The following is a 27,748-nucleotide window of genomic DNA, read 5'->3' on the forward strand; positions in this document are numbered from 1 at the left end:
TGAGGGAGAATCAGAGGGTGGAACTGACAGAGGGGGGTGAGGCTGTCAGAGGTGGGTGGGGGGGGGAAAGGGAAATGAAGGAGTAAGCAAGATTGTTCCTGCAAACACTGATTCACCCCTCGCTGAGTACGGCTGGCAGTAGGAGAAGGCAGGCATGGTTGCAGATAAACCAGCGGACGAAGCGAGGAGCCAGTGAGGAGGAAAACGACCAGCCCATCAGCAGCCATCATTTATCTTCTCCATCTATATACGGAAACCGCTGGATAATTTATAAGGCACTCTCCCTTCTCACTGAGTGTGAGAGAGGGAAGATTAGCTGAGCTCACCACCATGCGGAGTCCTGCTGCTCTCAGTGCAGCAGCTGCTGCTGCTGTCTGGCTGCTGGCGCTGCTGGGCCCGGGCCTGTCTCTTCCAGCTGAGCATGACTCCGAGCCAGGCGTCACCCTCTGCGACGACTGCTTCTACAGACAGACGCCTCCTCGGGGAGCGTCGGCCGAGCCGCTGCTGCACCGCCGCTGCCACAGGCTGCCCGGGGGACGGGCGTTCGCCACTCTGTCCAGGCCGACCTGTGACACCGCTGTCTGCTCGGCCTTCCATCTCAGCCACGGATGGACGGGGAGGGAGGAAGAGCAGGGGGGAGAGACTGTGGTAAGGATACATTCGTCACACTGTTTAAAGTAGTGCTGATTTCATATTGCCTAGTTTTAATAACAAAATGAATGAATTTAAAATGGTGTTAAACAGGATCTTAATGCCCCGTCATTTCCTCATGTCTGGCTTCCAAACGCTTCACTTTATTATCATCCTGTGAAGGGCTCTCTTCTCCAAGCTTTCTGCTAGTCTGAGGTTTTCCTTAGGCTGCTTATTCGCTTAACCTTTGTTGAGTACGATGATAATCTGATAAACATTTTTGTCTGACTTAACTCTGACCCACTGCGCCTGGTATAGGTAGTCACACTCTTGAACCTTTCTACATTTTGTTAGGTTAAAACCACAAACTTTCATATCCTCATTGCCATTTTATGTGATTTGCCAAGTGAAAGTAGAAAGAAAATGATACAGGGTTTTCAGAACCTTTTACCAATAAAATATTCCAGGTATTCAGCCCTCTTAAGGAGCTATGAGTAAGATATTTACTGTAAAATCAACCTAACACATTGAATGTGTCACCTGGGGTGGAAGTAACATTCCCTGTAAACAATCAGTCCTCTACATCAACAATGTCTTAGTAAAGTTTTTCTCCTTTCAAATCTAGAGGTATGGTGCGGAGCTACTGCGGTTCAGAGTGTAGCTCGTGTTTACTTCCTGGTTCCTGAGCCAATAAAATGAGAGTTCCCAGGGTTCTCAACACAGAGCGCATCATTTGGTATTTTTTTTGGCAAAAGAGCTGCAGCATGCAAACATGGAAGCTAGTAAGAGAAGCGGACCAGAAAATGGAGCAGAATCCTGTTTTAGTAAAAATTCACAACGGCAACTCACCCTTTAAAAATGGCATATTAGATTGTTGTGACTAGCAAGCTGTTGTACCGATTTGAGCCACAAGGTGTCAGTATTACTTATAGCTCCTTTAACTCTGATGCCCCTAAATTGAACCCATCCAAATGCCTTCCAACTCACCCCGTTAGTCTACATCCAGCTGTTCTTTAAAGGCCTCAGCATTATGAAGACCAAGGGAAGCAGCAGACAGGTTAGGGATGAAGGTAAAGATCAGTTTAAAGCAGAGGTAGATTACAGTGGGAGGGTTAGTCTAGTGGTTGGGGAGTCAGGGGTTTGCATCTTGGTAAAGTCACAAAGGTCACCGGTTCGAAACTCAGTCTGTCACCGTGAGTCAATGAGCAAGACCCTTGACCACAGATCGCTCTTGTGTGTGGCACTCGGTGTGGCAGCACGCTGCTCCCTAAGGGAGGGGATAAAAGCAGAGACGTCAAAATTTCACAAATATACGATATATCATCTGCATCTTTTCTTGAAATTAGTGTATTTGTCCTTGATTTCAGCACATAAATCAGATGATCTGCCAATGGAATGAGTATTTTGACCCCTAAAATAAGATAATTAGATATACTGCACCCTAATTAAGATGATGGAGATGAGTTGTTCCTATATGAAGTGTAAAAATCTCATTCCATTGGCAAATCATCTTATTTGCCTGCTCAAATCAAGGACAGATACACTAATTTCAAGAAGATTTGACTTATTTTTAGTTCCGTTTTTGCAGTATAAAAAAAATGGAAAGAGCGTAGTAGCGCAGCTGCAAACCTGCCACGGTTCGGCCGTCCACCCAAAGTGGCAGCCTAAGCAAGGAGAGGCTGGTGGTGACTCTGGAGGAGCTGCAGTGATCCACAGCTCTGCTAAGAGAACCTGTTGACTGAAATAACTGTTGGGTTCTTCACAAATCAGGCCTTAATGGAAAGAAAGCCATAAGAAGTCCTGTTTGGTACAAACCGAGCAGGAGGCACAGACAGACTCGAACTGAACCAGAGACATGGAAGCTGAAGTTCGATGCTGCAACAGTAACCTCGTCAGTGGTTAACCAGGCTTTTTTCCTTGATTTCAGCATGAGGTTCATTGCGTCATCAAGTTCTGCAAAAGCCTGGTTATTAGCCATTCTCATGGTTCAGGTGTGCTGGAATGAGGATGTTTAAAAGTTGCAGAAAAGTAGCCCTTAAGCACCGGGACTTTTAAACTTGGTTTAGTTTAAAATATATCTATCATCAGAATCACACGGTCAAAGCTCAGATCTATTGTTCCCATCTTCTTGTTCACGTTGGAGTTCAGCAGAGGGTTTTTGCACCACCTGCAAGCAATGAAGGGAAGATCGATCTAAAAGCCTGGGAGCTGTTTTCTTCTACAGAATATGCACTTTTTAATATTGAAGTCAAATTTATAATTCAAAATCTTAACTTTGGTGTTTATACTTTAGTTCATAACCTAAATATCATTCCCACCATTGGAAGGAAGAATCATTTGGCTTTTCCCGTTAGCAGCTCAGTCTAACAAAGAGGAGAAAAGCGTCAGAAATCAGTTGATAAAATTTTTAAAAAGCAGCTTTTAATCAGATTTTAAACAGCTTCACGTGCCTTAATGTTCAACAGGTTACTTATTACCAGGATGTTTAGCTACAGAAAAAGAAAATCCTGATGATGATTTATATTGCTGTTAACTCCTGAGCTGCATTTTATTGGCTGCTGATGTTTTAAGTCCCAATGCAAAGTAGCTGCTTTCTTTAACATTATATGGTCAGATAAGATGCAAGATTAAGATTTTAGGAATGCATCATGGATATTCTTCATAAAAAGAACAGGAAGAGTGTAGAAGGGGAAAAAACTGACCTATTAGACCTTTTGTGTGCTTGAAAGGTTAAATATTAACAGCATTAAATAAACTCAAATAGTACATGATGCTGGAAAAATACAGCAACAATCTACAATTACAAAGCAATGTTTGATTTCAGTAAAAGTAGAAATTCAAATAAAAAGGTGTACACTTTGTTTCCAATAATATATTTTTTCCCCCCTATTTTCCTGCCAGACAGAGGAAGGAGACGGGATCAAAGTCGCAGTTCCAGCTCTTTTTAGAGGAGAAACAGGGGATCCATCTGATCCCGCCACAGACTCCCCTCTTCATCAGTGGGACTCGACGGTGGCAACGTTCATCCGCTCCAGCATCATTCCAGGGTGTGCCGCTTTAGGAGGGGGCGTCTACGTCCTGACAGGAGCAGGACGACTGGGGGCAGCTGAGGATGGAGACCAGGAGTGTCAGGCCAGGCCGCTGTGGTCTGCAGCCTGCTGCGCTCCTCCGGAGGGGAAGGGCGGCTTCGGCGTGGGGTTAATCAAAGAGTCAGAGGAGGTGGAGAGGCAAGTGAGCATGAAGGAGCTGGAGGAGATGTTAGGGGTAGCAGAGCTATTCTCTGAAGGCTGTGGGGGAGAAGACGGGGAGACGGCTGCAGCCATGGTGGGGCTGCACGGTGACGGGCCTCCTGCGAACGCTGCAAAAACGGAGGCAGACGAAACGGACGTGAAATCGGAATCTGTTGACCAACGTGCAGCGGAGGAGGCAACGGAGGGCGGCGACGTGTCGACGGCTGATGACAGGGTTGCAGCTGGTGCTGCGTCCGAGGGCGGCGATGCCTCTGACCTGTCGGGGGAAAGCGCAGCAGAGTCTGTCATTTCTGAGAGCAGCAGCGAGCAGCAGTACAGCGAGGCTGTTGCTGAAGACGACTCCAACTCCACCAGCACTTTGGTCTACATCCTGTCCACCACCTTGTCCGTCGTGAAAGCCCCTCTGCGCCCCGTGTTCTCCACCATCACCGAGATTCCAGCACAGGTGATAAACCACAAGCATTCAACCCTGATTTATATTTATTTATTTACATTTATTCTAACTCTCAGAGACCCCTCTGCAGTGACTTAAAGCAATCTTCACTCTAAAAGCCGTAGAATAAAGATAATCTTCTTTAATGGGGGTTTAATAAAAAAAAAATCCCATAAAGAGGATTATGGGGGGGACCCTGGTTCAAGTGTGTCTGGCTTTATCTACACTAAAAATATCGCATACAAAGTGGCGTATCAAAATCCGCTGGAAGCCTGAATAGAGAAAAATTATCTATAATATACATATTACTAAATGTTATATTTATAACAGACAATCCTTATTAATTTATTCTTCCCTATTTAGAACTTCAGTTTCTAATCTGCTCTATGCTGCTGCAGATGTAACAAGTGATGCATTAATTTTGCAGCGTTTAGGCATCAATACCAGGAGTGGTAGCAAATATGGAGGGTGGTGCTTGTGAACGTCAGGAGCTAAATTTAAAATGTTACAAATACTGCAGAAAAACCTTATGTGCTTTACCTTTTTTACGTGAAACACACAGTTTGTGGCGTCCATAGGATCACTCTGTCTTTTTTCTTTGTTCTTTGACTCATAAAGATAAATAAAAGTAAATATTTATTTATTCTTTGTAGGATGACTGGGTACAGGCAGTGCTTGGTACCTATAAATGCTTTTATGAAACTGCAGCTGTAAATATTTAGGGTCATAATTGGTTGTAAAGTTGATTATACATAAGAAAATGATGGGTTCTGCAGTTTTTAATGAATGTTTGTGTCTCAATTAAACCTCTGATTGTTAAAAACTTCAAAGATGTCTAAGAGACAAATACAGGTGCATCTCAATCACTTTAATTAATTTGACAGAACTAAAGATTCAGTGATTTAATTAAAGTTTCTATAGCTTAGTTCCTCACAGAGGGATATATTTCAAGCATTTACTTTAATTTTAAATGAATATGGGTTACAGCTTGAGTTAAAGCATTTATTCAGTTTCTCAGAAAATTAGAATTAGATAAGTTCAGTGAACAAAGGATTTTTAATACAGACGTGTTGTGTTTTGGCCTGAACAGTGATAGGGAATACAGGTCAGACACCTCCATGAGGAGGGTAAAACACAAAAAGCTCATCGCTAGAGAAGCTAGCTGTTAAGAGCGCTGTATGCAAGCATACCAATAGAAAGTTAAGTGGAAGGAAAAAGTGCAGAAGCAACAGGGAAACCGCAGCCCTGAGAGCAATCTGATGCGAAGCATATTCAAGAGTTTAGGAGAGATTTGCAAGGTGTGAACTTGGCGCCTGCTCACGCTGCTGATGGTACCATGAGCTGGTCCAGTGATCGTGGTGTTACTGTGGTTGACCGGCCAGACCTGAACCCCACAGAGGATCTATGGAGGATGGTCAAGCAGAAGATCAGAGACACCAGAACCATGCAGATGAGCTGATATTCAAGCAGCCTGGTTTCTCGTTACACCTCATCAGAGCCACAGGCTAATAGTCTTCGAGCCACGGTGATGCAATAATTCAGGCAAAAAGAGCCCCAAGCAAGTAAAAAGAGGATATACTCTCTCCACTGCAAAAACTGATCTAAAAATAAGTAAAATGTCCTTAAAGTTAATGTATTTATCCTTGATTTGAGCAGCTAAATAAGATTATCTGGCAATGGAATGAGTATTTTGAACCGTAAATTAAGATAATTAGATATCCTGCACTTGAAATAAGATGATGGAGATGAATTGTTCCTATTTTAAGTGCATAAATCTTATTCCATTGGCAAGTCATTTTATGTACCTGCTCAAATCAAGGACAAACACACTCATATTAAGAACATTTTACTTATTTCTAGTTCCGTTTTTGCAGTGTAGTACCTGAAACAGAATTTGGGCAGCTGCTGTTTATGTAGTAAAAATCCTTTGTATTGATCTCATATTTTCAAAGGAACTGAATTTGGGATTTTCATTAGCTGTAAGACATACCCAGTATTAGCTGGAATAAACACGTTAAATAAGCCTCTGTGTTTAATGAGAAGCCCTTTTGAACAGACGAACTAAAATACCTTCACATAATATTCAATAATATTCTAGTTTTACCAGCTTGACGGTGTCAAAGTTACGTTTTAACATGTTCAACACTGGTCTGCTCCTCACAGGAACTAAGCTCTTGTGTGGCCACATAGTTTCTTTTATCCCTTTTCCCACCTCGTTGATCCCGACTAATCGCCAACGCCCTTCTCTCCTGCAGGTGACTCACGTTCTTCAGGAGGATCTGGGCGTTCTCTCCGCGCTGCCCGGTGACACTTTCACGCTCTTCCAGCTCCTCGCCTCTGACCTCCTCTCCTGGACGGGAACAGCGGGAGATATGCTGCTCGGCGTAGGGGAGACCTGCTTCTCCAGCGGTTACTACTGTGCCTCCTCCATGGCGGAGGCCCTGCTGACCAGCTGCCAGACCGGGTTGACGGGCGTGGGCACCCTGGCCGGGGACACGGTGGGGATCTTTGGTGGCGCGCTGGATAATGGTTGGTGGGTGACTAAGTTCTTTGGCGGGAGGCTGTGGGAGCAGACTGAAGGCTACGTGGGCACCGTGGTGTCGGAGATGGGGGGTCAAGCTCAGGCTGTGGGTGGCGGACTGGGCAGGCTGGCCTGGAGAGGTGGGAGTGGAGTGGGCAATGTGTTCAGGATGGGTGGGAATTTTATAATGGGGATGTTAGATGTGGTTCTTGGTGCGGTAAGAGAGGGGTTTGGGCGGGAGTCGGAATAAAGGATGAGGGGATTAGACAAAGCCATGAATAAAGTGTCTTCATTCAGTTTTTTTTTATTTTCTATTTTTGTTTTGCACCCGGTGGCTTGAGAAATCAAACGTTGATGTCATTTGATCTGCCTTAGAGTTTTCAGATTTTTGTCTTTGTAAATGTAAAGAGTTTGAAAGGTCGCACACTGTTGCTACAGATCACTGTGGAAAGCTGTCGGTCCAAATACGCCGCTGCACCTGAGAGGCCCGACTCACAAAAAACACACACTGTGCACTAAACTTTGGGATGGAAATGCTCAACTCAACTCCTGCGTCTGACTTTAGCCCCTGTAAAGCTGAATAAAGGAGAATGCTTGATTACAATCCTAGCGTGTACTACTTGTTCTGTTTTTTGTTTATCTATCTATCAGAGAGAGAGATCTATATATAGATATCTATATAGATATGTATAATTGAAACATAAAAGCAGAATATAACACAAAGACCTGTTTCACTTAATAGCCACTAATTTTGTATGCCAGTTTAATCCTTAGTGGGCTGTTTGTCTTCAGCTGTCATTGGACGAGAAGGGGAGCATGTCCTGGACTGATAACCAGTCATCACAGCAAAGCACAGATACACTAAGGATAAGTTCAGACTGGCCTGTAAACCTGACATGCATGTTCTTTAAGGAAGTTGGGAGGAGAGAACCCAAAAATCCAAGGGGGAAAATGTGTTGTCCATGCAGAAAGGCCACTGCCAGGGATTCCTAATGTGAGGCAACTGTGCCACCATGCAGCTGTTTATAACTACGGGGAGGAGATGCCAGGGCAGACCTAGGCTGGAAGAGATACAGTACGTTGCTGAACTTTTATAATCAATTTTAATACCATTATTTTTGCACTATAAACATGGTTGAACATTTTTCTGCACACTTTTTTTTTAAAAAACTGCTTTTCTCCTGCATTGTTACATGCTTATCACTGCTGCACTAAATTAATGTTATTAAATTTCAATTGCAATCTCATTACATTGTCGTAAGATGTATGCAACGATATTTCGTTTTGCATGCACTCTATGCATACAAAATGACAGTAAAGTTTGTCTAAGATTAAGCATAGTCCCTCCAACAAGTTCTGGGCTTGCCCACAGGGAGGAGATCCTGGGGCAGACACTGCTTATTAGAGGGAAAATTGGATATCTGGGCTTTCTCTCTGCACTTACCTGTTTGATATTTAAAATGAGTGAAATGTAATTGTTTGTATTGCAGTTAAAGATTTCTGAAGCTCTATGAAAAGATAGAAACATTAAAACACTACAATACCCGTTTGTGACAGGGAACGATCACTGGAAATATTCTCTCTCAAGAAAGATTTATCCCTAAACATACTGCATTTATGAGATTTTTTTTTCCATCTCGACAACACATTACATTTTATAAGATATATGCTGTAGATAAATACATGTTTCCTTGCGCAACGATAAAGTACTGAATTATACAAAACAAGCAATGTAAGAACATGAGAAGAATCTATGAAAAAAAAGGACAGTAGAACTTATTAAAAAGCTGTTTGAGAAAAAAAATCATTAATATTCATTTTTATTATCTTTTGCCGATAGACATTTCTAAAGACTACTATTATTACTTCGGATTTCTATTTGTATGTTTTATTTGTGTTTTATTTTACCGGAAGCTGTCGTCACATTGCATCAGACGGCGGCGCATGCGCAGAAGACTGAGAGGACTCATGCGGTGTATGCTATCGAGCGTCTCTCTGTCCCATTCAAAGGTATCTGCTGCTTTTCTCAGAGAGCCTCTTTAGAAAAAGCGCTTGGGATTCGTTTTATTGCAGCGAGTTAGACGCTTTAGCAGTGCAGACAAAAACCCAGATAACAGCAACAAGAGTAAAACTTTACTTTGACCGAGAAGCTAAAGCTAATTAGCCTGCCTGGCAAGACTTCCCTGTTGACAGGTGGTGGCATAGAGGAGCTTTAAAGCATAGAGAAACTGTTAATACAGCTGATAAGCTGGTAAAACCGCCATGTTTTCCTGCTGTCTGTCGGGGCAGTATTGTGTTTAAACAATGTTTTAAAATAAACTAGTTAATTTGAAAGTTAGTACAAGCTTAGCTTCATTCTAAGTCCATAAACAGATTCAGGATAAACTGGATATACCGGTGCTGTCGCTGGTCAGCTGTGCTACTTTAACAGGAAATTAACAATAAAAACTTTCACTGGAAATGTTATGATTATATGTTGTGTAAACACTGAGCTCCTGGTAACCCTGTGTCTCCTCCAGAGATGGCCACCCTCTACGTGTCCCCTCACCCCGATGACTTCAGGAGCCTCCTGGCTCTCATCGCTGCAGAGTTCTCTCCATCATCCCGTCCTCGGATCGTCACGGAGGATCCACCGGCTGCCCTGAAGGCCCGGTCCAGACCAGCCCTGGTCCTGGCAGCTGCTGGGGACGGGGACTCTGTCCTGAGCGGGGCCAGCGCTGTGGCCTGGTACTTGGCTGCTCAGGGGAAGAGGGCCGGGCTGGACCCAAAGCAACAGAGCCAGGTGTGGCAGTGGCTCAGCTTCGCAGACAACGAGCTCACCCCCGTTTCCTGTGCCGTGGTCTTCCCTCTGATGGGAGTCATGGCCGTAGATAAAAAGGTAACTTGTCATTCCTCTTTAACTTTTTTTTTGTAACGTTTTGTTATGTTACAACCACAAACCTTTGGGACTTACTGTTATAGACTATCAGTATCAAAATAAGCCTTAACACGGGGACATCCATATCTATCTATCTATCTATCTATCTATCTATCTATCTATCTATCTATCTATATAACCCTAATATTTGTCACAGTTACAGCTGCAAATCTCAAGGGCAGTCGGGTCAGATGGCGACTGCCTGTTAGCATCGTGTCTAATAATAGCTCCTTGCTCCTGTTCCTCTACCTTTCCTGTGGTCAACAATAAGAATGCCATCGTTGTGAGGAGAGGAGGTTCGGACTGCTGTGCTGATTTCAGACGGCCTTTAACTCCCGACGTCATTATTAACAATAATAATAATAATAATAATTGAACTTTATTGATCTCACAATGGAGAAATTCACTTCGGCATCTTAACCCATCCCCTTGGGGAGCAGTGGGCTGCCACTGTGCGGCGCTTGGGGAGCAATTGTGGGTTAAGGGTCTTGCTCAGGGACCCAGAATGGCAGCTTGTGGGAGTTGAACTCAGAACCTCTGGGACAGAAGCTCTGTGGTCTAACCACTAGGCCACCACTCCTTGACGGGACGGAAACACTTATGGATGATTCTAGTAAAATCCAGGCCGACAGCCTTTACGAAAATGAACTACAAAGTGTAGTTCTCTCTTCTCCCAGGACATTTTTGTTAATTTCCGTGAGATGGGCTGTGCTTATACGTCATGTCACGCTAAGGATTGTGGGATTTCCTTATGGCACCTGATCGCCGGTGAGGAAGATCGCCAGGTTCCTATGATAGGAAGCATTCTGGCTCCTTTTCCTACCTCCTTCCCTACTGACAGCACTGTCCGGACAGCACTTATCATGGCGACCGCTGACGCACTTCCACTTTGCCTAGAGGGTCCTAACCCAACAGAGGTGTGCGGATGGAGCCTTTGTGACAGATTCTCAACTGGACTGAGACCATTAGGCGAAACTAGCCAGTTGCCCTGGGCCCCCAAGTTACTGGGGGCCCCGATTATCCAGCCAGGCTTTGATATTGATGATGTTCCACCAGACTGAGAGAGTCCAGCATCATCCACTCTGCTGGTAAGCAGTCAGCACAGTGTACTTCCTGAAGATGACCCAGCTCTGGCCAATCAGCTGTCTGATCGTCCATGCTGCTCAATAGTACTGAGAGGACCGCTCCAGGTGAAGAACAGGATCTTGCCAAGAAATGGAGACGGGCGCAGATTTACTTCCAGCTATTATTTCATTCAAATAAAAAATGGAGAACAGATAAGCAGATCATGGCTTGTCTACTAGAAAAAGGGACAAAAGAAAACATAGAGGAAAACAACAAGAGAAGGATAAGAGAGGGACAAAAGGTAGAAAAAATAATGTATATCTATTCAATTAAAATTTCTGTATCTGTATAATGGGTCTGTTATGTGTTGTCTTAACAATTCAGAGGGCCCCATGCCTTTCTTTCCCTAGGGCCTTAAATTTCCTAAATCCGCCCCTGACGTGGCGTCCTGGTTCATTCTAACACACGAACATTGATTTTAGACCCTTTCGCCGTAGCTCTGGCTGTATGTTTAGGGTTGTCGTCCTGCAGGAAGGTGAACTTCTGCCCCAGTCCAACGTTATTTGCAGCCTCTAAAAGATTTTCTTGCAGGACTGCACCATTTTTTTTTTTTTTTGCTCCGTCCATTTTCCTATGAAGGTTTTGAACGGGTACCAGCTTTCCTACCACTACTTAGGGGGGAAAAAAAGCATCCTGACACCATAATGCTACCAACAGGTTTCACGGTGGAGGTGTTCAGTTTTGGTCTCATCTGATCAGAGAACCTTTAACATTTGTGCTGTGTCCCCAAAATACAAACACGTCTTCTAACTTTATCGGCCCTCTTCCATAAACCTGGATCTGTGGAGTGCATGACTAACTTCTTTTGTCCTGTCGACCGTTTCTCCGACCAGCGCCGTAAATGTCTGCAGCTCCTCCAGCGTTACAACTCACTGTTCGCTGCTTCTCTTAACGCTCCCCTTGCCTCCCCTGTGACCTTATGTGGTTAGCGATGTGGGGGTAGATGTCTAGATTATTTTCTAGCCTGTTTTCAGATGATGGATTGCTCCTTTTTTTTTTTTTTGCTCCATCAAACAAAAGCCCCATATATTGATGGTTCTGGTGAGAAGAAATGTTGAAGGGATATGAAACAAAGTTGGCAAGACACAGGATGAGAGTATTTTTTTTTCTCATTTCTTTGTCTGAACGCTGTGCATTTTCAGGTCCAGCAGAGTTCCCGGGCAGAGCTGATGCGGGTTCTGAAGGTTCTGGATCAGGCCTTGGCGCCGAGAACCTACCTGGTGGGAGAGAGCGTCACTCTGGCCGACGTGGCTGTTGCTGCCGCCGTTCTTCTGCCGTTTAAATATGTACGTGTGCCGCGCGCCACCGCCGATCACAAAGTTTTCTCCACAGCCGGTCTGGCGTCTTTGGGTTTGATTTATTTATTTGTGTTTGCAGGCGCTGGAGCCTTCAGACAGGAAGGCGGTGACCAATGTGACCAGGTGGTTCACAACCTGCGTTAACCAGCCACAGTTCCTGAAGGTGCTGGGGGAGGTCGCTCTCTGTGAGAAGGTGGGGCCGGTAACCGCAGCGCCGAAAGCTGCCGGAAAAGCTGCAAACGTCAGCGCAGCTGTGGACGCCAGCAGCTCGCCGGCTAACGGTAAACCTGCTCTCCTGTGAGCGTTTGGAAATATGTGAGGAATGTGGCGAGATCTTCAGCAATCCTACGCCTTAATGCCGTTTTTTACTTAATTTTCACCTGCAGGGCCACCAAAGACAGAAGCGCAGCTGAAAAAGGAGGCAAAGAAGAAAGAGAAGCTGGAGAAGTTCCAACAGAAGAAGGAAATGGAGGCAAAGAAGAAGACGCAGCCTCCAGCAGAGGCACGAGAGAAAACCACCTTTTATCAATTCAATTCAATTCGATTTTATTTATATAGCGCCAATTCATGAAACATGTCATCTCAAGGCACTTTACAAAGTCATCAGATTATACAGATTGGTCAAACATTTCCTATATAAGGGAACCAGTTGATTGCATCAAAGTCCCGACAAGCAGGATTCACTCCTGGAGAAGCGTAGAGCTACAGGAAGAGTCGTCTGCATTGTCCATGGCTTTGCTGCAATCCCTCATACTGAGCGGAAAGTTTCTGTTTTTTTTAAAGCGTCAAATGGATTACCGTCACACAAATGATTTGAGTGATTTTAATTTTGTCCCTTTTCTGCATTTGTCTTCAAGAAAAAGGCCAAACCGGAGAAGAAAGAGCTTGGAGTGATTACGTACAACATTCCTACAACTCCCGGGGAAAAAAAAGGTAGTGTGAGCATCACACCTGGGAGTCCTTCATTTTTATTTCCTTCTTTTGTGTTAAATTGATACTTGGAAGAGATTAAATTAATAATTTTAAAGATTTTTTTTTACTGTTTACATTGAAGATATAAATAGAAACACTGAAGGGTTAACAGCTTAATGCGGTTTATAACTAAACGCTTCCATTGTTTACATACTGTGAGTATTTTTCTTCAAGTCAGAGTTTATAACCATCCTAAAAGGTAGTTTTAGGTTGTCACAACAACAACAACACAAAATAGGTTCCCTCTTTATTGTTTAATATATTTGGCATTGCAAGCTTGAAGACTCCTCATGGCCTGATTGCCCATATAGTAATTTTGGGCTCCTATTAATGCATTTGAATCTGATTTTGGTTTTTAAAGGGAAATAATACAGCAAAAAAACGTACAAACTGGAATTTTTTTGTGGATTAGGTTTTTTTTTTTTTTTTTTTTTTTTACAGTCCACTCTATTCACATAAAATACATCAACCTGTTATTAATAATTGGATATATACCCTAAGCTAGATGCAGAGAAGCTACCTGCTTTCTATAGCTGTCGACCACCTTCTGGGATTTTCCTGGCTGGACACTTAAAGCTAGAGTTGGCGATTATTCTGGAAGTTTCCCCAAGTCCATTTTGGAATAACTGTGCATGCGCTAGACCAGATTTTCTGCTCCTCAGTGGGATCGCGTGAAAAAAATCTCCCTAATCCACTTCCACTGAGGCCTTCCTCTTCCTCTCATACACTACAAAAACTGAAAACAGTAAAATGTTCTTAAAATAAGTGTATTTTTCCTTGATTTGAGCAGGTAAACAAGATGATCTGCCAATAGAATAAGATTTTTGCACTTAAAATAGGAATAATTCATCTCTATCATCTTATTTCAAGTGCAGTATATGTAATTATCTTATTTTAGGGGTCAAAATACTCATTCCACTGGCAGATAATCTTATTTACCTGCTCAAATCTAGGACAAAAACAATTAATTTAAGAACATTTCACTTATTTTTAGATCAGTCTTTGCAGTGTAAGCTTGTACGTGGTCCACTTCTTGCGACTCTCAGCCATGTTCGAAGTCTACGGTGAGAGCAGCGGAGCTACAAGGAACGGCTAACACCGAAGCTAACCGCTAAGCTAACCGCTAAGCTAGCCAGATACATGAACACTAGAAGTGCGCATGTGCAGCTAGGAAGCAGGAACTAACAAGGAACGAGCACGCAGACTGGCGTTACACTGCAAAAACGGAACTAAAAATAAGTAACATTTTCTTAAAATTAGTGTATCTGTCCTTGATTTGAGCAGGTAAATAAGATGATTTGCCAATAGAATAAGATTTTTGCACCTAAAATAGGAACAATTCATCTCCATCATCTTATTTCAAGTACAGGATGTCTGATTATCTTAATTTAGGGGTCAAAATACTCATTCCATTGGCAAATGATCATATTTACCTGCTCAGATCAAGGACAAAAACACTTATGTTTAAGAATATTTTGCTTATTTTTAGATCCATTTTTGCAGTGTACGCGAACTTGCCAGAATGATTGGCATGTGGGACAACCAATAGAAAAGATGATAACCCCAGAACATGAGGGAGAGAGGGAGGTGAGGGCAGGAACAAAACTGTGTTGTGTACATGATCTTCACTTGTTGTTCCTCTTTTTTACGCTATACAATTTGAGTTATTTTTGCTGCAGGCCTAAAAACAGCTTCTCTGCGTCCTTTTAGACGTCATCAGTGCGCTTCCCGACGCGTACAGCCCTCAGTACGTGGAGGCTGCCTGGTACTCTTGGTGGGAGAAGCAGGGCTTTTTCAAACCCGAGTATGGGGTAAGTGAATCCCCTCTCCTTCGTTTAGTCCACCTCTGGATCAGAACGTTTAAGGAATAACTCCAATCGCTGACTGTGTTTGTTTTTTTCGTTGTTTTTCCAGAGGGAAAGCATCAGTAAGCCAAACCCTCGTGGCATCTTCATGATGTGCATCCCTCCTCCAAACGTGACTGGATCTCTTCACCTGGGCCATGCTCTCACCAACGCCATCCAGGATTGTCTGACTAGATGGTATTTTTAACGTCATTGCTCAGTAACCGGAAACTCAAAAGCAGTATCGGAGTGAGATTTAAACGCGTTTTGGGGATTTTAATGTTCGCGGGAGCTGATGAAGCTCTTCCCGTGTTTGCAGGCACAGGATGCGGGGGGAAACCACCCTGTGGAACCCGGGCTGCGACCACGCCGGCATCGCCACACAAGTGGTGGTGGAGAAGAAGCTGAAGAGAGAGCGGGGTCTGAGCCGCCACGATCTGGGCAGGGAGAACTTCATCCAGGAAGTCTGGAAATGGAAGAACGAGTGAGTCTGAAGAGCAGCAGAAAAAGCAGTCAAAAGCTACTTTTTAAACCCGAGATTCAAAGGAAGTTTCTCCTTTGGTAGGAAGGGAGACCGCATTTACCACCAGCTGAAGAAGCTGGGCTCCTCCCTGGACTGGGACAGAGCGTGCTTCACTATGGACCAGAAACTGTCCTATGCCGTGCAGGAGGCCTTCATCCGCATGCATGATGAGGGCGTGATTTACCGGAGCAAGAGGCTCGTCAACTGGTCCTGCACGCTCAACTCCGCCATCTCTGACATAGAGGCGAGTTTCAACAATATCCCATTTTCTCTGGCCTTTAAACTGTTGCTGATGCCCCCAAAACAGCGAGGAGGCTTCTAACCAGATGTTTGCACACTGTATAAAAAGATAAATAGCTTTTTTTTCCCCCTCACTGTGGCATTAAAACAGTTTTTCTTTTTCCTGTTTTCAGATCAGTTAGTCACCAAAATAATTTCTAATTGCTAAATTCCATAATAATGAGACTTTTTGTCGCTTTCTTCAGATTCAGAAAATTTGTAATCACTAAGACTACTTTAAATTTGAATAATTTGGAAGCCCAGATATGAGCTTCTGATTGGTTCATTTATCCACATTTAGTCAAATACAGGCGCACAAGTCGATATATATTTAAATAGAACGCCTAACAAAAAACCTCTGCTTCCTTCTTTAACATCCAAAGAAAAAAAATTAAGGGCGCAAACATCCAGATACCTGTAGTGTCCGTATTCATCCGTTTGAACAATTACATGCAAGTACGAACAGCCTGGTTATGTCCAGTTATAACACAGATGAGGCAGGAGATCATTTCTGCGTTCAGTTAATGTGTTTAGGTGCAAAATGTAACCCTGAAAAATTACAAACTAAAGACCTTGTATAGGTTCTGGCTGAAGCTGGGAGGAGAGTGTCGTCATTCACAAGGAAACTAGTCCTGTTCTAACATAAAATAAGCACTGGACAAAGAATAAGAACATAAAAACCAGCATAAAAAGGCAGATTACAGTCTGTAAATGCACTAAGAGACAATTGTCTTTGTCTGATTAAACTTAAACTCAAGTGTTTTAGCTATGATGACCATAATGTAAGTCTGAGAAGTACGGTGGTGGCAGCATCATGCTGTGTGGCTGTTTTTCTGCTAGAGGGACTGGTGCACCTCACAAAATAGACGACATTATGAGGAAAAAAAACATAATTTGGAAATATTAAAGCGTCATATTAAGACTACGGGAAGTAGAAGCCTTGGTTCAAACAGGTCTTGGAAAACAATGTAAAAAAAACTCCACTTTGTTGTCAATTTAATGACAGGAAAAATAGATTTTAGAAAAATATAATTGTTACTTTAGTTTCCCTCTGTTGTGAGGAAAAAACAGTTGAAATCTGCGTTTGCTATTACAACTATATTTAAAAAAACATTGATTGGTTCTTTATCTTTTTTAAAAGCTATCGCAGAGCGTCTGAGGAGCAAATGTGTTAATCCCCCCTGCTGAGTGGATTATCTCCCAGAAATGTTATTGTCAATTATAAGCCTTTAAATGTCATTGAAATCTACTGTCCTACAGTCTTATTAAAAAAAAATTGCACCATCATGGAAGCCAAACATGACAATTTTTATGACTAAAGTACATTTCTGTGTGGAAAAAGTGAACATTGAATTTGACTTTGTGAAGTGCCTTGAGATAACATGTTTCATGAATTGGTGCTATATAAATAAAATCTAATTGAATTGAACATATATCTTCCCCTTGGAGGCCAGATTAGAGGCGACAACTTTAGTTTTCTCTGCTGTCGGCCTGTAATTATTTGATTTTTGGAGGAAATATTTTCGACATTCCGAGAAAAAAATTCCTTTTTCAGTTTATGTGATCTTTATTTAACTAAAAATTGCTTGCTGATTAATTAAAGTAGCAGCTGTTAGTGGCAGCTCTAATTTTAAATGTTAATCCAATCAGCGGCCTTTTGATTTACGGCTCAGCTTCAAACTGAACTGTCCACATGATTGTTCGGCTTATGCTGCCTATATTCACACACCTCAGTTTTCACCAGTCTGAGTATTATGTTAATTAAAAGTACCGTCCATCTCTAAATGTGTGTCTGGATGAATTTGAGAGATTTTGACGAGAAGGAAATCACAACCATAACACCAAAACTGACGAGTTTCCACTTATATGCATTAGTGGACATAAAAATAATTTTTTTATATATGATTTGTGTGAAACACTTCTTTTTATTTCATTTTCTTGCACAAGAAATCTAATGTAAGTTAAAAGCAGGCTGACAGTAAAGTTGATTTCCATCCCTTAATTTATAGCAGCAGCAGGTTCTGCTCAGAATGTGCAATAAAACAACAACTGATGATACAAACGACAACATTTTCACCCCCAGTTCATGACTTCCTCCAGCTAATTCATCTTTAGTTTACTGTTTAAAGGCAGCGCAGTCTCATCCCTGTCTGCCTTCATGCTTGTTTGGCTCTGTTAGCCATTTCATTCATTAATAATTGGATATATTTCCCTAAGCAAGATGCAGAGATGCTACCTGCTTTCTGTAGCCGTCGACCACCTTCTGGGATTTTTCTGGCTGGACACTTAAAGCTAGAGTTTATTAGTTGGCGTTTCTGTAATGAAGTCCCTGAAATCATCTCTAGGATCTTTCAGGTAAACAGGAATTATGTTACATTTATTTCAAACTTTAATCTGACAAGCTGAGATAGGTAGAAAAAAGCTCCTGGTGTTAGTTTTGTTAATTTAGCGACATCTTGGCCCATTTTTTATTTATTTTTTACAACTGCGATGAATCCCAAATATGTGTCTCTTCCTCTATTGCTCAGTTTCTGCTGTTTTCTTGTACAGTTATAAAACCTTTGTTTCCTCATATGTTCACGTCATAATTCAGACTTTTGATTAACTTGAAACCAACCAGTTTTAATGAACTCTGCCATGTCATATGAGAGAAGTGGTCAAATATCCAGACCACAGAAAACAGGAAGTCTGGGTTACATATAACCAAATATAACCCGACCAACCACACACATGCACACACGCACACATGCACAATATTCCAGATTATAGATTTAAAATTAATTGAAATGAATCCACATCTAAAAGCCCAGAGTGATTCTGACCTTCGTTTCCTTTTTGATGGATTTATGTAAATCTGTGACCAGAGCTGTAAAATGTACATATCCAGACAAATGGAAACTTAGTAGCAACGAGTCCATTTAGTCAGTCCTGGTCACAATGTTCTCCCTTCATTAAACCTTGAATATTTGTCTTCCAGGTGGATAAGAAGGAGCTGAGCGGCAGAACTCTGCTCCCTGTGCCCGGCTACAAGGAGAAAGTAGAGTTCGGCGTCTTGGTGTCGTTTGCTTACAAGGTGGATGGATCAGGTACATGAAGCGCAGCAGAACAGATGATTTTAGCTAAGACGCTGCGTCCCACGTTCGGTAAATTTCCTGAACTCTGTGTTCTTCAGACGAGGAGGTGATCGTGGCCACCACCCGTATTGAGACGATGCTGGGCGACACGGCGGTGGCCGTCCACCCGGCTGACCCCAGGTACCAGCATCTGAAGGGCAAAATGGTGCTGCACCCCTTCTGCGAGCGCAGGATGCCGATAGTCTTCGACGACTTTGTGGACATGAATTTCGGAACGGGTTAAGTTTGGTCACGCGAAAGGGAACAGAAGCGATCACTAAGTTGTTCAGCCGGCTCCTTCTGCTTATTACAGACGTCCTTTTCTGTCCCTCTCCGCCCTCTGTGTCCAGGTGCTGTCAAAATCACCCCGGCTCACGACCATAATGACTACGAGGTCGGAGAGAGACACAATCTGGCCTTCATCAACATCTTGGATGAGAATGGGCTGCTCATTAACGTGCCTCCTCCCTTCCTGGTATAGTGTCTCATTAGCTCCCTTCCTCCTGCAGTGAGGGCATCCTCACCGTGACACTCAGACTCCGCTTTGCTCAGGGAGGCCATTTTATCTCAGACTTCTCGTCACCTCTTGTCTCTCCCAAAGGGCATGAAGCGATTCGAGGCCAGAACCGCCGTCCTTCAGGCGCTCAAGGACAGAGGCCAGTTCAAAGAGATCAAAGACAACCCCATGGTTGTGCCAGTCTGCAGGTAGACCCCCCCCCCCCCAATGCTCTGAGCACAGGCTACTTATTTAGAGATTTATTTCTCCCATTTAGGATTATTTTCTAAGCCGTGCCGTGTTCTCCCCCTTCGTCAGCCGTTCAAAGGACATCGTGGAGCCGCTGCTGAAGCCTCAGTGGTACGTGAACTGCAGAGATATGGGCAAGCAGGCCGCAGACGTTGTGAGAGAAGGCCGGCTCAAGATCATCCCCGAGCACCACCTGAAGACGTGGTTCAACTGGATGGACAACATCAGGTAGATCTCTCTCGACTGTTTCAGCGTTAAAACCCAGAGATGGAAAAAGGGTTCAGTGGACAACAAAATCTGCAAAAAGCTCTTAAAATACCAGATTTTTGTGATTTATTTATTTGTTTCTCCTAATTTAATGGGTCCTGCAACCTGTACAATAGAATTAAGTGACAAGCTGATGTCTTGTAGCGGGAAAAGCTGAACTTAATGTGGTATTGTACGTTTGCACGCCCTAAAACCAGTACTTTACTGAAGAACCTTTTGATTTTTATGACAGGAGTCCGTCTTTTTTCGGGCTGGAGTCTGTCAATTCGTCTTGACTTGACAATATTTACCCACTTTATTTATATGCTTTCCAAAAAAAAAAAAAAAATAAATCACTCAAGACCTGTCAGATTGCAAAGGTATCTCCTGTGCACAACTCTCTACAGATCACCCCAAACGTGTTCATCTGAATCTGTTTTTCCTCATGAGCATTTTAGCAGAAACCTGGAGGTTTTGAGCCAAAACTGGGCTCGAGCTATCTGAAGAAAAACCACCCCAAACCACAATGCTTACAGGAATTCAACTGATTTTATTCATTTGCCCCAATTTGCAACGGTGTCTCGGGAAGCTTTACAAGTCGAGCAGATCCAGTGTATCAACAGAAATATGTTTTAGATCACAATTCAAATACATACAATCCAATTTGCTGCAAACCAACCCAGGAGGTTTGCAGCAATCCCGCCTTGGGAGCATTCACATGGCACTAGTGAACAGGAATGACTTTTGTTTTACAGGAAGAAACCTGCAGAACCTGACTGGCCGTTGGCAAAGACTCAGCAGACACACAAAAAAAACCCACAAAATCGCTAGTTCTGAATCTTTCTATGAGGAAGAAAAAAAAAACAAGAGTTAGTGGCAACTGGAGCTCTGTTAGTGGAATCTGCGGAAATAAAAACAATACACAGGAGCACAAGGCAAAGCTTATATTCTGTAGCTCGAGAACATGGAAGTTATTGGCAGCAACGTCTCAACTGATGGCCGCATACAGGAAGGCGTCACGGCTAAACAACGATAGGCAGGGTGTACCTGTACAAAGTTAACTGCACCATTAAGTGTAAATAATGAATAAAAGGAGAGTAGGAGGAGAAAGTAGCCAAGATAGGAAAGATGTTCAGTGTGTCTGCTAACAGCCAAAGCCTATAGCGGCATAATTACAGGAGCAGCTCTAGATAACCTAAGCCTAGTGAGTTTATAGGGACGTTTTAAGCCTGGTCTTAGAAGTAAACTGGGTCTTTGGTTCCATGGAGGAGAATCTGCCTCGTGTTTTGCTGTCGGAAACTCCAGGAACAAACCAGAAACCTCCAGTCTTCTCTAGGAACATATGGGGCAATCAAACCTCAGATGCATGATGGAGCTTGATTGTTAAGAGCTTTGTGTTTATTTTAGGTCTGTTAACTCGGACCACTTGTAGTTTTCAGGATTTTCTGAAATGTGAATTTGAAAGTCAGAAACAAGAAACTTTTACAAGGAAAAAGATGCAGATTTTTTTTTTTTTTTGCTTCAAAAAAATTGCCCACAAATAGTTTTTGTTTCAAAAATCTCTCCTGCGTTCCCCGTCTTTGTGTTTTTCAGAGACTGGTGTATCTCCCGGCAGCTGTGGTGGGGTCACCGGATTCCTGCGTATTTCGTCACTGTGAACGATCCAGCTGTGAAGCCCGGCGAGGTAAGCTGACATCCATCACTTGCTTCTGCCCCAGAGAGTTTTAGATGACAGTAAAAGCCATTTGCATCAGTGTTGAGCATATCTTACAGTTTTTATCCCCCCCCTCTGTCTCCAGGACATGGATGGTCATTACTGGGTGAGTGGCAGATCAGAGGAGGAGGCCAAAGAAAAAGCAGCGAAGCGCTTCAACGTGTCCGTGGACAAAATTTCCCTCAGACAGGGTGAGATTTACTGGACTAGCATGTTCTGTACCACAGCTGTCGAGCCTGTAATCAGTCTGATGACTTCAACGTATGCAAGCACACAGTTTGACTTAATTGAATCAATTAAAGCAATGATTCTAACAGATGAGGTAACCTTTTTCTTTGTTGTCGCCGCGTTTCAGACGAGGATGTTCTGGACACTTGGTTCTCGTCTGGCATTTTCCCCTTCTCTATTTTCGGATGGCCTAATGAGGTAAGACGCCGAGGTCGGCCGCCTTCTACCGATGCAAAATGCCACTGGAGCTGCAGTCGCTACTGCGCGGAGATAAAAAGCTGTAAAGCGCAGCCTGTAAACCGGGACTACCTTCACCTCAAATCTGGGTTCACCTGTAACTTTTATGAAGACAATAAACCGGCTCATGTCCACTTGATGAACCCGTCAGAGTAAACCTTTATAAAATGTGACTTTGAAGCCGCTGTTCTCTCGCCGTGTTGATACAGACCCAGGACCTGAGCGTGTTCTACCCCGGCACCTTGCTGGAGACGGGTCATGACATCCTGTTCTTCTGGGTGGCCCGCATGGTGATGATGGGCCTCAAGCTGACGGGAAAGCTGCCCTTCAAAGAGGTGAGAGCGCCGCCGGCTGTTCACCACCAAGCTGGAGGAACGGCCTCAGCCCCAAATGACGCCGTCGTTTCTCTACAGGTTTATTTGCACGCGGTGGTGCGGGACGCCCACGGAAGGAAGATGAGCAAGTCCCTCGGGAACGTCATCGACCCGCTGGATGTCATCGCCGGGATCTCCCTGGAGGTAACGCCCCAACACTCAGCTCAGTTCAGAAGAGAGGTGGTTTCGACATCATGGCATGTATGGGGAGCGGTCTGGCTGTCGACTTTAGTGTCTTCCTTGTAGGAGTAATTGAGGGAGGGGGATACTACTGAACAGTGTTGTAGTCAAGTCACTATGCCTCGAGTCCGAGTCCAGGTTCGAGTCTCCAGTGTTCAAGTCCGAGTCAAGTCCAAGTCATAAAAAAAAAAAATCCGAGTCGAGTCCTTATTGATCAAGTCGAGTCCAAGTTCCGCACTAAAGTAAGCATAGCCTACATGTTTTTAAACTAAAAAAAAAATTCACACTCCACCACATTGAACTATTAATTTAGATATTAAAATCATACACCAAATAATATTCTAATGACATATTAAAATTATAGCCTAATGATATAAAAAAAAGTCGAGTCTTTTTCTCAATTTCCGAGTCAGAATGATCTGAATGTAGGAGTCCGAGTCCAAGTTCGAGTCATCAGTGCTCAAGTCCAAGTCAAGTCACGAGTCTCTAAATTTAGCTAATGACTCGGACTCGAGTACTACGACACTGCTACTGAAAAATATTTTGTTTTTCCATCATCCATCCATTATCCTCCATCAATCCATTAGTCTGTCTGTCTGTAAATCCATCTTTCCCTTCACCCATCCGTCTATCGTCCAACTTTTCATCCCTGTGTCCTTCTGTATTTCCATCTTTCTGTCCGGCTGCCTTTCTTTTCATCCATCTGTCACCAGCTATCTCTCTACGTGACCATCAGTCCTGCCACTAGCCCATCCACTTCTTTTTTATTATTTTTATCCGTCTTTCCATCCATCCGAGTGTCACTGTTTGTTCATCCATCCGTCCTTCTGTAGGTTTAACATTTAAAGCCTGACCACTGGAAACATCAGCCGATACATTCAGGGAGGTTTAACATTTATACTTTAGAAATTGGCTGAAAAGGACCAAAAAACTCTGGAAACTAGAGTCTGGAAAATTCAGGAGTTTTGCCCATGAAAACAAATATGTAGAAACGCCCTCGGAAAGATGCAAGCAACTCCTTGCCTTTCTCTCCCAGTCGGTTTTTTTTTTTTTTTTTACATGTTCACAAGCTCCTTGGCCCCTTCGGAGCCTATATTCGTATAAAAAGCTTTATTAACCACCTCCTTCTGCTTCCAACAAGCTTTTATTGAACCCATCAATCTTTCCTGCAGTTATTCATCCAGCCGAAGCAGAACTGCCCTCTAGAGGGCGCTGCGTGACTTGAAGTAAACTGAACTTTGCCTTAATTGTCTTTATAAACTCTCAGCGTATGTTAAAGTTTTCCACCTTTGTTTCCGTTTTGCATAACTCTCAACACTAGGTGTCTGCAACCTTTACAATCCAGAGTCATTTTGCCCTCTGTCCAGCTAAGGCAACTTATACTTTTTGAAAAATATTTACTATATTCATCTTCTGTAAATTAGAAGATGCGGTCTGATGAGGATCGCTTGTCAGATGAAAATCACCTTTTGCCATTAAGTAGATGTTAAACGTACTTTTCATTAAGCCCACGTTTCTGTATTAGACACGTTTTTTTAATTGTTCTGATGGGATGTTGTTATCTAAAATGTTTTCATTAGCTGTAAGTGGAAAATAATCATAATTAACAGAAATAAAGGCTTGAAAATATTAGCTTGTATGCAATTAATTTATATTGCTTCAGTTAGTGTGGAAATTCAATTCAAAATGGTAAAACGGGCATTTATTGTTATATTTATACTGAAAAATATAAAGTGGTCCCCTACTCTAGGCATTTGAATATGAAACATTAACCTTGAAAAGTGGTCAAGATAAATGTTTATGTTAGTATTAAGAATTTACTTTTCACAGCTTATGTGCTAAGGTTGACTTTTTGACTTAGCAGCGTGTAAAAGTATTCAAACCCTTGTTGTTGTTTTTTCTTCCATTTTATGTAACATTACAGCCATTTACTTTCATGTATTTTCTTTTATGTGATTGGGAAAGATGCAGGCTTTATAAAATTTGGTAACAAGATTTTATTCAGGGGCATCAGATAAAAATCACAAATGCATGCTACATATTTCTGATTTATTAATTTTTTTGTAAAGAATATAAAAACCAATGCATCCTTTTCTTTCTGTCACTCATGCTATATTTTGTTTCGGTCTATTACATGAAATCCCAATAAAATATATTGAAATGGGTTATTGTAACGTTACTAAAGGGGACTGTTTTTTTTTTTTTTTTTGCAGTATATTTTGAGATTTTTTTGTCTGTTTTGCAAATACAGAAAAAAATATACATTTCTCTGACATTTAAAATATGCTCAGTTTATATATTTGTTTAGAGGCTTAATCTGCAGCGAGACAACTGTTTTTTTTATTTTATTTAAAGAGTGTGTATTTATCAATTTGTTATCAGTGAATCAAAAAAACAAAATACTGATGGTTAAAATGTTAACCCCAGTATTCGATGTGGTTAATTAAAGCTTAACATTCCCAGTTGAATATACAGCTATGTAAAAATCACTTTTTAGGTTCAGGTTTTTAACTTTCGACATAAAGAAGGAAGTCTGGAAAATTATTAGAATTTCAAGATTTTGTTTGAATTGATAAAATGGATTCATATTATTAAAATGAAGAAAGAGAATTGCTTCAGCTGATTCTTCATCCGTGCGTCCTGTAGGGTCTCCACGCCCAGCTGATAGACAGCAACTTGGATCCTGTCGAGGTGGAGAAGGCGAAGCAAGGCCAGAAGTCGGACTATCCAAGCGGCATCCCGGAGTGCGGCACGGATGCTCTCCGGTTTGCGTTGTGTGCCTACACCAGCCAAGGTATAATCCCTCGCCTGGTTTGCTTTATTCTCCCTTTGACACCCACCTGTTCATATCCTGTTTCTAAAAAGCAAAGAATCACAAGAACATCGTGGCTTCTAGACTAGGTAGACAAGTTTTTAAAGTCTGAGGTTACTAAATGATCATACGTGTCTTTCTGCTTCTCCCAGGGAGGGACATCAACCTGGATGTCAACCGCATCCTGGGGTATCGTTACTTCTGCAACAAACTGTGGAACGCTGTGAAGTTTGCCATGAAAACACTTGGAGACAAGTTTGTTCCGTCAGAAAAAGCCCAGGTGAGATCCTGAGACAGAGAGCACGAAGACAGGAGGCAGGTGGTGACTATAAATAAGCTTTACTGTTTATTACTGGAGCAGTGGCGCTTTTGTCTGTCTGTTTGCTCTCCTTGTAGATTCCTCCATGCTAAAGAGCTCATGCTGACTGTTTTCCATGGTTTCCTTCTCCTCAGCTGTCTGGAGAGGAGAGCGTGTCAGACAGGTGGATCCTGTCCAGACTGTGCGCTGCTGTGGCCCTCTGTGACGTCGGCTTCAAGGCCTACGATTTCCCAGCCATCACCACCGCCGTCTACAACTTCTGGCTCTATGAGCTCTGTGACGTCTACCTGGTAGGAACCGCTTTAGTCTGTATCGCCTGTCAGTAAAGATGTGCAAAAAGTGTTCATCTTTGGCTACAGTAGCAGGATCCCAGTTCAAACTATTTTAAATTTAAAATCTTTAACCCCTTAAGCCCAGAGGGTTTTAGGAGCAATTAAAATCAAATATTTGATATAAATCAAGAACTTCTCCAAATTTATAATGTGTAAATGTAAATTTTAGTTTTTCTGGGAGGCTAATGTATTAAAGAATATTTTCCAAGTGGGACCACTATTGCAAATGTCACCATGTCTGATTTATAGGTGAAAAAACAAAGAAAAAAAATCTAATTTTCTGAGCCTTTACCTAAATATTTTTTCAGAATAACTGCAAAACTACATGAAAACCCTTTTGAAAACATATGAGAAGCCTCAGACTTTGTATATCCACATCTTGGCTAGAACTGCAGCAAATCTGGACTGAATCAGCTGAAGCATATTTGTTTCACAAAGGTTTTAGTAGGCAGTGTGCCAGGCAGACCTGTGATTTTTGGCACAATTTAATCAAATTTGCTAAAACTGTGCCACATGTGTTTTTCACCTTTTTATAAAAAGGAAAGCAGATCAAATAAAAGTGCTGGTTTCCATTGCAGGACTCCTGAAAAAGCCTTTGGTAATAAGATGTACCCTGTGTTTCATCAACATGTAAATGAATAAAATGAAGAGAAAAACTCATATCTTCTTACAAAGCTTCTAGAGGTGCCAATCTACTCTGCATATCTATGATAGAAGTTGAGAGAGAAAAAAACAGCGCTGCAGAAAATTAAGTTCTCAATCACTCACGGCTGCAGCTCCGAGAAAGCCCGTAGGAACGCATAGCTGTAGTTTTGTAAGGTCTGTTACGCGGTGGGATTACTTCACCGGGACACATGGGACAAAGAAATGCTCTAGCTTTCCCAACGGACTTAAAGAGTTAATTTATTTCTTCCGTGGTTTGTACCCACGTATCCTTGCAGGGGCAAAAATGTTGATGCTTTCCGTGTGTGTGAACCGCTTGTGTGTTGAGTTAGTCGAATGCTGTGGATCATTATCCTGTTGAAAGACGCGATGTTGACCCATTTCCAGTTTTTTGCCCACCGATTCTTCCTTTTCACGCTGCCATGGGCGCTGACGAGGGAGAAAAACAAACCCACAGCATCACAGGTCCTCCAACCATGCTGAACAGTGGTGATCAAGGGCTTTTCCACAACTCCTTCCTGTTTTACACCAAACCCACTGAGATTTTTTGACTTGGTAAAGGGCCTTCAGATGATGTGTGTTGTGAATTGGCTCTATATAAACTAAATTGAATTGAATTGATGTTGTTAAAAACCTCAATTTGAGCCTCATGATCGAAGCACACATTTTCACATAAAGTCCCAGCAGAGTTGAAGAAATACTCTCATGTTTACAATTCTGGTTGACAGAAAAAGCGTTTTGTTTTCCCTGTGCATCACTCTCAGACAACTGATTGCCGGTGTAAAAAGCATCTAATGGTTGTTATGAGGATTCAGTGACTGCAGTTTTGTTTTTGGATACAAATATAAAGGTGTATCCAAGGTCCTTGTTCTCTTTGTTAAAAAAAAAGGTATTAACAGCAAGGATTTTGCTCTAAATATGTTTTAACCCTTGAATCAAGGTTGGATTTTTCTAGATTTTCCAGTAACGAATGATGATGCTGCCATAAAGCA

The 27,748-nt window shown here is 42.5% G+C and overlaps 2 protein-coding genes across 3 annotated transcripts in view; both read left to right on the forward strand.

Annotated features, from left to right (window-relative positions):
- The first annotated feature begins 56 nt into the window (after positions 1-56).
- LOC105931583 lies at positions 57-7,444 on the forward strand. Its single transcript, XM_021320401.2, has 3 exons — positions 57-648; positions 3,532-4,326; positions 6,570-7,444. Exons 1-3 carry the CDS (start codon positions 331-333, stop codon positions 7,083-7,085), a joined length of 1,629 nt encoding a protein of 542 aa, XP_021176076.2. The 5' UTR covers positions 57-330; the 3' UTR covers positions 7,086-7,444.
- A 1,296-nt stretch (positions 7,445-8,740) lies between these two features.
- Positions 8,741-27,748, forward strand: part of vars1 (valyl-tRNA synthetase 1) — a 24,419-nt gene continuing 5,411 nt past the window's right edge. The window contains exons 1-23 of one of the 2 annotated variants that reach the window (XM_012870314.3): positions 8,741-8,845; positions 9,355-9,713; positions 12,020-12,163; positions 12,255-12,456; positions 12,562-12,677; positions 13,033-13,108; positions 14,858-14,958; positions 15,062-15,189; positions 15,311-15,475; positions 15,557-15,758; positions 18,771-18,879; positions 18,966-19,145; positions 19,257-19,381; positions 19,508-19,611; positions 19,721-19,879; positions 21,491-21,581; positions 21,697-21,802; positions 21,967-22,037; positions 22,286-22,411; positions 22,490-22,594; positions 25,277-25,424; positions 25,595-25,722; positions 25,896-26,051. In XM_012870314.3, the coding sequence (XP_012725768.2) occupies positions 9,357-9,713; positions 12,020-12,163; positions 12,255-12,456; positions 12,562-12,677; positions 13,033-13,108; positions 14,858-14,958; positions 15,062-15,189; positions 15,311-15,475; positions 15,557-15,758; positions 18,771-18,879; positions 18,966-19,145; positions 19,257-19,381; positions 19,508-19,611; positions 19,721-19,879; positions 21,491-21,581; positions 21,697-21,802; positions 21,967-22,037; positions 22,286-22,411; positions 22,490-22,594; positions 25,277-25,424; positions 25,595-25,722; positions 25,896-26,051 (3,099 nt within the window). In that variant the 5' untranslated portion in view covers positions 8,741-8,845; positions 9,355-9,356. Of the gene's footprint in view, positions 8,846-9,354; positions 9,714-12,019; positions 12,164-12,254; positions 12,457-12,561; positions 12,678-13,032; positions 13,109-14,857; positions 14,959-15,061; positions 15,190-15,310; positions 15,476-15,556; positions 15,759-18,770; positions 18,880-18,965; positions 19,146-19,256; positions 19,382-19,507; positions 19,612-19,720; positions 19,880-21,490; positions 21,582-21,696; positions 21,803-21,966; positions 22,038-22,285; positions 22,412-22,489; positions 22,595-25,276; positions 25,425-25,594; positions 25,723-25,895; positions 26,052-27,748 lie in introns of those variants that run through there. The other variant, XM_036135167.1, reaches the window with a different exon arrangement.

Source organism: Fundulus heteroclitus, chromosome 3 (assembly GCF_011125445.2).
Source record: "Fundulus heteroclitus isolate FHET01 chromosome 3, MU-UCD_Fhet_4.1, whole genome shotgun sequence".
NCBI classification, from domain to species: domain Eukaryota; kingdom Metazoa; phylum Chordata; class Actinopteri; order Cyprinodontiformes; family Fundulidae; genus Fundulus; species Fundulus heteroclitus.

Excerpts from the sequence above, each read along its gene's own strand:
- LOC105931583 (XM_021320401.2), top strand. The coding sequence starts at position 331 with ATGCGGAGTCCTGCTGCTCTCAGTGCAGCAGCTGCTGCTGCTGTCTGG. Across the intron at positions 649-3,531 it reads AGCAGGGGGGAGAGACTGTG|ACAGAGGAAGGAGACGGGAT; the intron begins GTAAGGATACAT and ends TTTTCCTGCCAG. Across the intron at positions 4,327-6,569 it reads TCACCGAGATTCCAGCACAG|GTGACTCACGTTCTTCAGGA; the intron begins GTGATAAACCAC and ends TCTCTCCTGCAG.